This window comes from Terrapene carolina, unplaced genomic scaffold (genome assembly GCF_002925995.2).
Source record: "Terrapene carolina triunguis isolate 2854851 unplaced genomic scaffold, T_m_triunguis-2.0 Scaffold113, whole genome shotgun sequence".
Taxonomy (NCBI): domain Eukaryota; kingdom Metazoa; phylum Chordata; order Testudines; family Emydidae; genus Terrapene; species Terrapene triunguis.
In genome coordinates this window covers 14,599,423-14,613,340 of record NW_020664464.1, presented here as the reverse complement: position 1 = coordinate 14,613,340, position 13,918 = coordinate 14,599,423, and the positions used below count along the sequence as shown (strand labels likewise).

At 43.4% G+C, this 13,918-nt stretch overlaps 1 protein-coding gene across 1 annotated transcript in view; it reads right to left on the bottom strand.

Annotated features, from left to right (window-relative positions):
* The window catches only part of DOCK8 (dedicator of cytokinesis 8), an 80,120-nt gene that overhangs the window by 43,612 nt on the left and 22,590 nt on the right, over positions 1-13,918 (bottom strand). The window contains exons 10-19 of the mRNA XM_026652400.1: positions 10,396-10,513; positions 9,439-9,509; positions 8,560-8,698; positions 7,512-7,613; positions 6,713-6,808; positions 6,227-6,461; positions 5,420-5,584; positions 3,663-3,838; positions 2,002-2,097; positions 191-286 (exon numbers count right to left, since the gene is read on the bottom strand). Of these exons, the coding sequence (XP_026508185.1) occupies positions 191-286; positions 2,002-2,097; positions 3,663-3,838; positions 5,420-5,584; positions 6,227-6,461; positions 6,713-6,808; positions 7,512-7,613; positions 8,560-8,698; positions 9,439-9,509; positions 10,396-10,513 (1,294 nt within the window). The remainder of the gene's footprint in view (positions 1-190; positions 287-2,001; positions 2,098-3,662; positions 3,839-5,419; positions 5,585-6,226; positions 6,462-6,712; positions 6,809-7,511; positions 7,614-8,559; positions 8,699-9,438; positions 9,510-10,395; positions 10,514-13,918) is intronic.

The window sequence follows — 13,918 nt, the reverse complement described above, 5'->3', positions numbered from 1 at the left end:
ACACACACACACACACACACACACACACACACACACACACACACACAGTCTGAGCATGTTCCTAAACTGTGGGTTGTGATGCACTGGGGGGTTTAGGTGGTTAAGACAGCAACAAATCTGCATCTGTGGCTTTGGGCACAAATGGCATTTAATTTCTCAATTGTATATAATGCTGTGAACAAAATCTTACCAGCAGCTCAAAGAAGAACCAGGCGTACTTGAAGACGGTTTCTCTCACCATCCCAGTGCTGACCACCATCTGCAGTGCTAGCTCTTCATGGAAATGCTAGGCAACAAACACAGCATGGTGAGAAATGATTTAAACTGAACTCATCTTCCAACACTGACCCCTCAATCCAATACTGTGTGGGTGAAATTCACTCCGTGTGTGCAAGGCCCTCCATACTACAGTGGCCTTTTGTGTGAGGGGGGTGATGTGGAAGGAGCTGCTGGGCACGGAGGCCTCTGCACTCCATATATGCTGGAGAGATTCACACCTTTGCTGCTTTGAATAAGCTGGTATGACAGGTGTGATGGGGACAGGTGGGGTGAGGGGTCACTGTAGCCACACCCAGTGCTGAGGAATCACCAAATGAAGGTGCAGATGGGAAGCAGCCATTACTCGAGCCCATAACTCATGGGCTTTGGGCAATGTGTTTAGGGAGTGAATTTCAGCCTATACTGCAGGGGTCGGCAACCTTTCAGAAGTGGTGTGCCGAGTCTTCATTTATTCACTCTAATTTAATACATTTTATCGTTTTTAGAAGGTCTCTTTCTATAAGTCTATAATATATACCTAAACTATTGTTGTATGTAAAGTAAATAAGGTTTTTAAAATGTTTAAGAAACTTCATTTAAAATTAAATTAAAATGCAGAGCCCCCCGGACCCGGGCAGTGTGAGTGCCACTGAAAATCAGTTCGTGTGCCACCTTTGGAACATGTGCCATAGGTTGCCTACCCCTGCTATACTGATTCTGAGCACTTCCGTGTAATGCATTAGCGTTTCTGAGGTTGGGGGGAAGATGGTGAACGCTAAAGGGTGGGAATGAAGGAATCCTTAAAGCAAGACCTTTGCACTGGATCCTACTTGAAAACAATACAGTGTAAAGATGACTCTGAACTGAAAACCCAGATCCAAGCACCCCAAACTTTTAGGAAGCTCAGATCCAGATTCAAACTTTGCATCATGGTCCATTCTCTATACAAAAGGTATACAAGTAGAGGTACTGGATATTTATATGGATAATGGGAACATCTCCAGTTACATTAGACAGGATAATTAATCCCTCAATAATTAGGAATGGATATAAACCTTCATGCTTCAGGACATAACTCAAACTCTAACAGAGGTCAGGAAGAAACTTCCCCTGTGGGCAAGTTATTCCTTAACTACCTACTGCAGGGTATCTTGCACTTGCTTCTAAAACAGCTGTTGCTGGTCGCTGTGAGAGACAGCAGACTGGACTAGAAGGATCACTTGTCTGATCTGGTATGGGAGGTCCTATGTTCCTAATAACTGCTACCCTGGAACATGTACTTTGGGTCAGAGAGACAGATTGGGTTGGTTTCAAAGACTATGAGCAGGGGAAAAGCCAATTTGGTGAATTCAGACCACAACTAGTCCTTCACTCCCCTTCCTTTACCTTGGGAAACACTGATCCATTATGATCATTACAAGTCAAAGTAAAGAGTCTCCATCATATACATTGACCTGTAAAGCATTCTGTTACTTGCCAGAACTACTTGGGAAACAGAATCTAAAGAGCCTGAGATTGAGGGGGTTGAAACAAAAATGAAGATATATTAATTTATCTACTGGTCAACCTCCCTGGTATAAACGTAACTTTTATGGCACAAAGCTTATTTGCCAAAACTGATCAATTAATTCTTTCCCTCTCCCCTGCACCTCATCTAAGTGTTACTGGCAAAGTTTGTTTTAGCAGCTGTTTAACAGCTCTCAGCCAGGCTTCAGATTGCTCTCGCATTGTGTGGCACTCTACCTTTTTATTGGATGGTCTTGGGCTTACAGACGCATTTGATGTGTCACTGGTGGCTTCAATATAGAAAGACATCCGGCTGGAGCTGCGATCTACAACCTGGAGAAAAGGGCCAAAAGCCGGGGGGGGGATTTTAATTAATTAAACAAAGGAGAGTCAGCTGCTAGTTGTGTAAAAAAAAAAAATACAAATCTCCCGTACCATCCTCTCTCTCACACGTACCCCGTAATGCGGGGAGGAGGGAGGAGGGAGGGAAACAGTGCCAGGATTTGGAATTCAAAGGAAAGTAATGTAAATATCTCCACCACGTGGCCTACTCAAGTATTGCATTTAGACTTTAAAGCTCTCTTAATTCATCCACTCAACAAGAGCTGTTCTTGAAAGAAATTTCATATTTAGAACCACCAAATAAAATGACAGCTGGGAGTTTCTTTCATTAAAAACAACGTCCATTTAAAAGGTGGTGAAATGGCAGTACTCACCCAAGCATTGTAAATTGCTGTGATGCGTGCTTTAATAACCTGCAATGTTGTTATTAATGTGATGCAGCTTTAATAACCTACATGTTAACTTTGTTTTAATTTGGGTAAATTAAAAAACTCTAGAGCTGAGTTATGTTTTAGGACACAGGAAATAGGAGTAAAATTCATAAACAATTAAATACAAGTCTACACTATTAAAAACTGATATGGATGAATAAATATATCCATATAAACAAATCAAATATTCATAACCTGCAAATATGACTAGTTCTTCTCTTTTATTTCCCTCGAGCTAGACACATAAGTCTCATTCGCTTTAATTGGAGATGCACATGCACATTGGATGGAGAACAGATTCAGAAAGTGTCTTATAATCAAGTTTGAAAACAAAGCACTGCAAAAGCACTATGCTACACATAATTAACATCAACAATCTATGTAATTCTGAACAAGGAAAAGAAGAAAATCAGTTTATGTTTCACTTTAATTCAATGGGCAAATTAAGGACTCACAAAAGAAGAATTCATCACCAAAGCAGATGCTTTTGGTGCCCATACTAGCTGATGTAAAATCACTGTGCTGATGATGGACATCCCACCTCGTCTCTCACTTGAAGTGCACACATTCAGCACTAAACAGGCACTGTGATTTTATAAAAAATGGCTGTGAAGAAATGGAATATTTTCCCTCTCGGCATTAGAAGAGCAATTCTTCTTTGTAAGATGTGTTTAACCCTCATTGGAGCCTGATCCAGCCCCCAGTGAAGTCAACAGCAGTCTCTTTCCATTGACTTGAACAAGAGCTGGATCAAGTCCCTCATAAACACCCTAGGTATTGTTATGTATAGATCTTTCAGAACACAAGAAAAGAATTAGAGATCTGAAAATATGCACATCCTGCAGTGGAGACAAAATCCATCCATCCAGAGACAAAATTCTGAAGACCTTACTGATGTCAAACTACTGTTGACTTCTCTGGGACACTGAGAAAGGACTTAAAGATTTGGCACCAGAGCTTTAGCTTGCTGTTTTAGCTCCCAGGTGAGCAGCAAGACTTCTTGGTGGCATATGCAGCATATATGAGTAGAGATGAGTCCACCCACAAAGTCTAGATCTGAGTCCTTCATCTGGGTTTTGGGTTATACCCCATCTCTAGCTACCAAGCTTTCTTTTCCTCCCTTACCTTCGATGACATGATATTTTTGACTTCCTCATCAGTAGCAGTCTGTGTACCATGAATATCTGGATTGCTGCAGCTCATTACCCGGCTCTGGAGAAGTCTGGACCCAACAGACACAGCTGTGGTGCGCCCAAATGTGTAATAACGAGACTCTGGCAAATTGGCACTTCCTGCTGCACCTGGTCACGGGAAGACGTTTTTTTTTTAAATCAGGACTGGATATCATATTAACACAACATTATGATCCCATGAAAGCCAGTTTTACTCTGTGCTCCTAAAGCAAACACAGCAAGAACAGCATGTAGATTCTGAAAGCCTCTCCACCAACCTCACCTTTGATAACCTAACTAGGCCCGGAGCCAGAGGATGCCGAGTTAGGGGAAGGGTGGTGAGCTGTCCAGCACAGCACCAAGACAGAGAACACCAGAGGAAGATCAGAGCAACAGCTCCACAGCAGCAGCTTCTTTTTCCTTCCTTTCTCCTTCCACTTCAGAGACAGCCTGTTAGTCCCTTGCTGCACGCTAGACTGATGTACACACATCTGGGCTCAAAACTCTATCTCCACCCTTGATGTAGGTGATAGAAACTGAGGGCTTGTCTACACTCAGAAATGTGTCAGAATAGCTAATCAGGAACGATTATTCTGGAATAGCTGTTTTCAGTAAATTTCCAGGTGTGGATAAGCCCTGATATTTACCACATCCCAACATCAGCCAAATATTCAAGAAGAGCTCAGACTACACACCTGAGCAGGGGAATAAACCCCCCTCCCTATCACCTCTCACCCCCGTCTCTTTGGGTCCAGGCATATAGGAAAACGAAGGGTTATTCATCTGCTTACTCCCGCCCTGGAGCAGGTAGGTGGGGAATGGGTGGAGCCTGGCCCCATCCCCCTACTCTCTTTCCAGAATAGCTGAACCAGCACGGAGGGCGGGAGGAGGGAAGTAATTTCCTGCTGGTATAGATCAGAAGGGAGTCACTGATATAGATCAGTGGGGGAGGTTTAGGTTGGATATTAGGAAAAAAAACTTTTTCACTAGGAGGGTGGTGAAGCACTGGAATGGGTTGCCTAGGGAGATGGTGGAATCTTCTTCCCTTAGAGGTTTTTAAGGTCAGGCTTGACAAAGCCCTGGCTGGGATGATTTAGTTGGAGATTAGGTCCTGCTTTGAGCAGGAGGTTGGACTAGATGACCTCCTGAGGTCCCTTCCAATCCTGATATTCTATGATTCACTACCCATTCCTCTCTACTGTCCCCCAATTTGAGGGATGTCACTCATTTTACTCTGAAAGTTACCAACATGGCACATAAATCTGGGGTCCCCTCACTCAGAAATGGAGGTTCCAGAGAGAGCGAGTTACACCGAAGAAAGGAATCCCACCACATTTTAAAGTTTCCCACCTGAACAGGTCTGTGTGTGTCTTTGTCAGACACCATGTCCCACATCTGGGCCATGGCAGGCTGAGAGGTATGTAACCACTCCTTGGGAGCAGGACACAATGCCACTTGAGACTATTTCTGGGGTGGTGCAGCTTGCTCAGGGCTGCTCCTAATGGCACCAGCATGCCCTATTGCACCCAATGCACTGTTGCCCTCTCTCTTATTTCTTGCATGGACTATACATTAAAGTATCTTTTAAATTCTGCTCCTTCTGAATACAAATGACTCCGAATGTCATCACACCTGTGCTACCTACAATCTGAGGGGTTGGGGCAGGTCAGGGAGAAGGGAATTACTTTATGGAGAAGGCAACAAGAATACCTAGTCTGGCAATATCTCTTTGAGGCTCTGGAAGGCGAAACACATAGTAGACGTATGATGCCAAGAGACAGTTCCTCCCATGCTGGTCCTTGCTCAGATCTTTACTGTTGTGAAGACTGTTCACTATTGCGACCACAGATTCAAAGGCAAACTGGGAGAAATTGGCTGTGAACCAAAGGGAAAGAATTAGTTGCAGCATTAAAGGGCATAACTCAGTTAAGACAGGGCATTCTTTGAGCAGATAACATCTAATCCATTCACTGTTTAATCTACACTTTAACAAATTCAAAGCTAAACACAGAAACATCAGAATTGCTAGATTGGATCAGACCCAACATCCATCCAAGCAGTATCCTCTCTCTGGCAGTGACCAGCCCGAATTGCTTCACAGAAAGGTGTAAGAACCCTGCAGTTGGCAGATATGGACTAATCTGCTCCCCCAACATAGATCTTTTCCTAATCTGATCTCTAATAGTCAGACATCGTCTTAAGCCCCTTTACATCCCTTCCAAAATTTGTGTTGGCATTGATCATAACTTTGGATATTCGGTTACTGATATAAATGTCAGTCAGCAGATACTGTACCTGGGTACAGAGGACGTGCTGATTTCCTGAATAAGCTGCAGGAAGTTGAACACTCCCCTATCTCAAAGCCCCATAAATACCCTCTAGAAGCTAAATCAGCTAATATCAAACTAGAGCCAGCCAATTTAGCAAAATGTCTCCATCCACCCACCTGGTTTGCTTGTGGGCCCTTTCTAACCCTACTGCTATTCTGTTAGTCAAGGGCCATGCTTTAATAAGTACCTGTCTGACCAGCTATAACCATGGGCTTCACAGCCAGCTGGAACAGTTTCTCCAGCACCAAGTGTAAAAACAAGACCAGGGGCTCAAGGCGGGAGGAATTCAGGCAAATAATGCTGAGTTTTAACTCGTGTTCCAGGGTAGCCTCTGTGATCTTCTGTTCCATCAGTCGAATTGGGAAGGTGACTTGGCTTTCCAGAGAATGACACAGAGTGAAGAATTTCTCCAGGTGGTTGTCCTGTGAATACAATCAAATACTCAGCATGTGGCGCTGGACAGTTACTGCATATTCTGTATTGCTGCAGCCACAGACAATCACAGAGCAATAGAGATGGTTGGCTAAGAAGTAAAAAAGTCACCAAAATTTGAACGGGCAACCAAGAGGTGAAGAGCTTTGTATCCCATTCACCCTTCAGCTATCCAAGCGCCAGCAGTCTGTTTCAAGTGAAGCTTATGTTGCATGTAAAAGATTGGATGTAGATTCTTTACCTGAGTGTGAATAGATGAAACAGCCTGCACTTCTACGTTAAACACCCCCTTGTGCCCTTCGACCCATTTAATTGGAGGTGACTGTGATGGAACTTTCTGTGTTAAAGATAAAATAACAAGATGATCAGCTTAGCACTTTTTCCTGTAAGTAGCCAAATAGCAAATACTGTTTACATAGAGTGCACATAACTTTTAAGGGTGTTTTTTAGTTACAAATTAGATGTACTTCAGGTATCACCTTTTTATTCCACATCTTTATTCCACTCTACACTGTTCTGCATGGGGTTCTGGTTTGCTTTGCCAGAGAGACTGGGGTCAGTGATGCAGTTTGAATCTGTCTGGTCCCCTTTACATTAGCAATATTTTCTTAGAGGGCTCTGTCCTCCACCTCACTGTCTTCTTGGGGGAGCCTGATCCCTGCTTCTCCACCCTTGGCAACACCTTTCCTGAAGACTCTAGGCAGTGACACTCCCATACACTGTGGGATAGTTGGATGTTATGAGCCACTAAGTAGCAGGAGAGTATTAAGGGTCATATGACCCAAACCCCAAGGATGGAGCTTGTTGGAGGTCTGTACTAGCAAGTGATTATTTTGGCACCCACAAGCAAGTGCATGACTGCACAGCCACTTGGTTTAGGGGTTTTCTTTAAAATCTTTTTGTTGGTTGATTGGTTGGTTGATTTGTTTAAGCATAGGGAAGGGTTCCTCCAATCAAGTTAGGCAAATGTTGGAGCCTAAAATACCGACAATGCCCCTTTAACTGGGGAAATAGTATCTATTAGCTATTTTGTTTGTTACCTCTGGAGAATGCATTGAATAGTTTAAAGGCAACTTATCCAAGGCAACAGGAAGACAATAATGTCCAGTCTGGAGACGATCATTTAATAGAATTGGCAGCCACTGAAATAGATGAGGCAAAAACAAAGTGATATTCATTACTGCATGAGAGTATGACTATTTATCTAGTTTGTGATAATTACAGTCAACAGAACAATGATTAGATATCGACCAGAACTGTTTTTGACTCCACAGTAATTTCTGCCAAAATCTGCAGAAGTGTCATCATGCCCCCGCATGCAGGGGCGGCCCTAGCTTTTTTGCTGCCCCAAGAACGGCAGGCAGGCTGCCTTCGGCGGCATGCCTGCAGGAGGTCCCCGGTCCCGCGGATTCGGTGGCATGCTTGCAGGAGGTCCGCCAGTCCCGTGGCTTTGGCGTACCCGCCGCCGAATTGCCGCCCAATCCGCGGGACCAGCGGACCTCCCACAGGCATGCCGCCGAATGCTGCCTGACTGCCGCCCTCACAGCAACCGTCAGGCCGCGCCCCCCCCGCGGCTTGCTGCCCCAGGCACGCGCTTGGAGCGCTGGTGCCTGGAGCCGCCGCTGCCTGCATGACATAAGAGCCAGTGCATGACATAAGGTCAGACTTCACTGAGACCACTCTCAGTGTGTAAAGTTAAGTACCTGCAGAATTCTTTGCAAGATCAGGGCATCTGATCCAGTCTGTGATCTGTACCTGTGCTTGTTAATTCTTTTGATGTAGCCACAAAAGCCATAACATTTGAATGCAGATGTGGGTGCTGGGGAGTGTTAAAATCAAGACCTATTACTCATGTCTGGAAATTGTTATAACAGGATATTTGCAGTGTTGTTGTAGCCATGTTGGTCCCAGGATGGCAGACACAAGTTGGTCCAATAAAAGATATTACCTCACCCACCTTGTCTCTCTAATAACAAGATAGAGTGTTTTTGTCACTTCGGCTGGGGACTAAGTGAGGAAATTAGTTAGTTATTTCTACAAAAGGCCTGTGTGCGCAGGAAGCTGAAGTGTAAATCACAAGTGACTTACTGAATATCCCAGGAGGGTTTCTACACATGCTCCTTGCTTTGGCTGACAGCTGATATGGTAGAATGTGAACAGTAGGTGGTGTTTTTCTGTGAGTTTAGCTGGCAGTTTAATTTTCACCTCTTCATAAAAGTCAGGAGACCTGTTTTAAAAATACCAAACACACACATCTTGAAACATGAAACAGGCAGGAAGGCTAACTTGCATTTAGGGGCCCAGATACTACTATGATATGAGTGGTCTAAATCTCTAGCCAAATAGCTAGATGTATCAAGATGTGTATTAACTCAAGTAGGCCAATGATGTACTCATATGTAAACATAAATCTGTGAATTAGCTGCACTGCAGAAATGGAGAGAGCACATTGAGATGCCTCAGATGTCTCTTCTCTCCACACTTGTGAAACTGCCTTCTATTAATCTTTGGTTTTGAAAACACTTGTTTTAACAAAACCTAAATTCTGGGTCCAAATTCACCTGAGTGTTTCTATTTAGCTTTGTTTGGAACCGCTAATTCACCCCAATGAGGAATATTCTAAAGTCCCAGAACTACTTTTTACTTGTGGACATACTTCTTAACTTTCAAATAGGGAAAATCCTTGAATTTCCTTCTGAAAAATAAAACTAATTAATATCATCATCAATAATAATAATAATAATACACCCCACTCTCCATGATTTCAATGAATGGGATTATTTCAATTCTGAATGTGACAAATCTTCAAAGCAGTATTTGGAATCAGAAAAATATGGAATTTCACTAGTCAACGGTGGGGGGTGGGGTTAAAGTATTTTTAAAAGCTATGTAGAGTTAAAAACATCCCTGAGCAAATGACTGGTATTTAATATATAATAAAAAGAATATTAATAATAGTACACATACTTGTTATGATATGTGATAGCTGTGTACATCTCTTGCAAAAATTCTGGACCTGAAGACTTTCCAAAAATGATCTGTATTCAAAAATAAAAGTAATAGTGACCAGGCATATAGCTATCAAATTTTATATCACCTTTCAGAAAGATTTAAATGTTGAAAAATGACAGTATTTTATTTTCTATCAGCAGGTTGTCATGAATGAGACGTACATATATTACACACCCCATTTATGACAACATGCTGATAGAAAATAGAACACTCAGATTTAAATACTTTTTTCAATACTGTATATTTAAACATCTAAAAGAAAACTTTGTTAAAAGAACATCAAGGTTGCATAGTTTCACACACACAAAGATATCTAGATATCTTGGGCTGCTGAATGGAATAGTTATCTGCATACGAAGATGTTTACCAGTTCTGTCTCACTGTGGATCTGTTTACTGTTCCAGTGTCAAGGTCACAGGTTCTATCCTCAGTGCTGTGCATGGATGGACCTGATATTTGTGTATTCATAGTGCCCAGGATTAGTTCAGTGGGACACAGAATATAACATTCTTAACAGGTTTCTGAACCTCTGTGGATTTACTGGTAGAGTTCCCAACATGGCACTCATATATAAGGCAATGTTATTCTTTTTTAAATAGAAGCTACAGAATGTTTACTCTTTCATGTAATACATGAAGCATTAGAGAATACAGGAGGATATGTTCCTGTTCCACACTAACTACAAGTCTCTTCTGCTGTTCCTCAGTCCTTGAGCCCTGCTTCCTGATGTGAACTGCATGCTTCATGAGCACTGTGATTGAAACCATTCTGGTTTCAGTGCAAGGCCCACAAAAAATCGTAGCTGTGTGTGAAGCATGAGGTCACAAGTCAACCCTTCACATGTTTTGTCTGTACTGCAGCTAACTAAGTATGCTCCACAGATGTCTGATCCTGTTATTTAGTCTATATTACCGGCATTGCACAGGTAGCGTCTTCTCCGCACATAAACTGAATCTTAATGGTAATGTTCCTTGCAGAGGCCAGTCGATTAGCAAAATTCAACCTCTGTGGGTAAACATAAAGGAGATTTCTGGAAGCAAAAGAAAAGAAAAGTAAATGAGTAAGGAACAATTATTTGCTTTTGAAGAACAAAGTACTTGGCATCGCATCTGACTCAGTTCTTCTTCTCCCAATGCTGTAATTCCACCTAGACACTGAAGGCTTTGAAAGGGCTCTTTCTATCTACAGCGCTTGTTGGAAAAGGGTAAGATTCTGGTGCTGCGCAATACGGAATGTATGTTTTGTGGTATTCCTAAAGATAAACTATGCTTTTGAGAGGGCAACCTGGCATTCCCTCATTCTTCCAAAGTACCCTGTTGCCCAGCCCTTTTACTCTAGGGCTGAGAGACAAGCTAGAGTGTTTGGGCCTAAGAAAATCTCCATTCCCATGTGAGAACAAATACAACTCCCACTCAGATACCATGGCAAAGATATACCTACATTAGTTAGCTTGCTAGACAGACAGAGAGAACAACTGTTACCAGTCCCGCTGCTGGAGAATAGGGGCCAAGGAAGCCCCTTGTTCCCATCACTCTTCTCAGGAGACCCTTAACTGGTATGTATGATGGAGGGATGGGGGACATCAAGCCAGCAACCAGCCCACAATTAAAACAAATGTCTCTCTCTCGAGATATATATATATATAATTATCTATCCATATAGGACAGCAATATGCCATCTGATGGTCATCCAAGGGCCACTCAGATGCTCACTGAAGATGGTAGAAAGTGATAGGAGGGTAGATGACCAACAGGGGAGAATAGGAGCCTGTACCTTTTGTGGGGAAGGAAGCTGTGAATAGGAGAGATTTAGAGGAGTTTCATTGATTTCTACAAAACAAACAAACAAACAAACAACTCACTTGGCTTTGAGTTTCACTAGGTATTTGGTTCAAACCAACAAACAATACACACACACACACACACATCCATTTTTGATCCATATCTGCCTAATGTTTTGTTTAGATCAATACAAAGCAGCCTGGATGCCCCAGCTGCAATGATGTATTTCACTGATTTTTGTCTTTGTTTTAATTTATTCTTTCATTAGACAGCAGCTGTCTGCTTTTATAGTTGCTGGCAAATAACAAACAAACAAAAAAATCTCGTAACACTCAGACCTAGCATTTAAAGCTTTCCTTGCCAAGGAAGGGAAAGTTCAAGGTACATTGAGTCTCCGCTAATCCTTCATTCCCCTAGCATTCCAGAACCTAGTAATATAGCTTATTATGAGGCAATGTGATATGGAAACAAATGAAGACCATTTTCATGCAATAAAATGTGCTGATTCCGTAATAAATGAACATTCCTGCTTTAGGCAATGAAACGCACAAATCTCTATTCAGGAAAATGAGCTACATTGTCTGCAAATGTTAAAGAGCAAAAACAAAGCTTGTAAGAACTTCTTAATAACACAAGACAAATAGAGAGCACTGCGGGATAGGGCTGCTGCTTCTCACCTACATAGAAATTGGCTCTGAGCGAAGGATATGCTCAGAGATGCAATATATATATATATATATATTCACCAAATAAACTCAACAACCCTATTTCACATTTGCCAAAGTTATCACAACTCAATAGCAATAGCAGGTTAACGATGGCACTTAAATCGTTTTTCAACCTGTAGTTCTTGGTGTCTGGTTTGGGGATTGATTTTTACTAATGTTTATACACTTTTTTTTTTTAAAAATGCAGCTCCCTCCTGGAAATGCAGTATACCTTTACAATTAACTAAGCCCCAAATCTTGCAAGCTTCTCTACATAGGCAGATCACTGCACCTGCACAAAGCTCCATTGACTTTGCGGAGTGGAGGGTAGGCTATCAGAGTGGAAGAGTCTGCAGGATCAAAGCCCAAGGATACATAAGGGTACTTCACATAGGTGCCGACTCCGTGAGTGCTCTGGGGCTGGAGCACCCATGGGGAAAAAATGGTGGGCACTGAGCACCCACCAGTAGCCCCCCTATCAACTCCCCCCATCCCCTCAGCGCCTCCCACCAGGTGATGGGCCCCACAGATCAGCGCCTCCGCCTACCCCAATGCCTACGGCCTGCCGCAATCAGCTGTTTCGCAGCGTGCAAGAGGCTCTGGTGGGGAGGGGGTGGAGTGATGATGCGGTGCGCTCGGGGGACGGGGTGGAGCGGGGGTGGGAAGAGGCAGGGTGGGGTTGAGCAGGGGTGGGAAGAGGTGGGATCTTGGGGGAAGGGTGGAGTGGGGCTGGGGCCTGACCCCCGGCACTTTGGAAAGTCGGTGCCTGTGCTTCAAAATCCAAGGGTAAAACCCTGACCCCAGTGAAGTCAATGGCAAAATTACAGTTGACTTCAGTGGGGCTGCCACAATATTGAGTTAATTACAAACAACAAGTTGCATTTCTGCACACTATAACGGCAGCACAATATTCACTTCATACCACTCAATGGGCCAAATTTGCCATTCAGTTATATGGGTGCAATCCCACTCTGAGGAAAGCCCCAATGGAGGAAAACATGGCTCTTCGTTATGAAAGTTGTTTTTATGATGGTCTGACAGCTGTGGGGGGCCTTTCTTAGCTAGGATTCTGCCAAATGTCAGTGTTTAACGTAGATTAATGACCACCTGGTACAAGGACCTTGATTTACATGATTTTGTCTGTTGCGTGTCTCATTCTGCCTGTCCAATGCAGGACAGATTTCCTAACCAGTTCTCTACCTAGCACAGTAGAAATGAGATTAGCACTGGGTAACAAGGGCAAAAATTTTGTCTCAAACTGCAGGCTCTGAACAGGTTAGCCAGCATCAATCTGAGCAGAAAGCATCCTATAAAGCTTAGAATAGCTGCCACCATTTCTCATATCCTACTTGTAACTGTTGCAATCATAAACTGCATATAAAACAGCTCAGCAGTACCATATATATCTGTGGCACTATGGCTTTTTCTGAGAAAATGTTCATGAAAGAATGGTCCAGTGGTTACAGCACTAGCTTAAGACATGGGAGCCCTGGGCTCAATACGCTGCTTTGCCATGGTGACCTGTGTGACCCTGGACAAGTCACTTAGGCTACATCTATACTGCACACCATTGGCAGCGATGTGTAGGGTACGTATAACTACAAACATCAGTGAAAGGCTCCAGTGGGAGGGAGGCTGTGGGGAAACTCGGGCAGCTTCCTGCTGCCAAAGCCTTTCACTGTGGCAAGGAAAGGCTCTGCCAGGGGGAGACAGTGGGGAAAGGTTCCAGCAGCAGAGAGTTGCCAACGCCTTTCCCTGTTGCCTCCTCCTTGCCAGAGCCTTTCCCTTCTGCCAGTCTTTCACTGTGGTGGGTAAAGGCTCCAGCAGAAGGAAGCTGCCTGAGCCTTTGTCTGCTGCCTCCCTTCTGCCCGAGACTTTTCTCACTGCTGGAGCCTTTCTCTGCAGCAGGGAAAGACTCCAGCAGTGGAGAGGCAGCGGGACATTGCA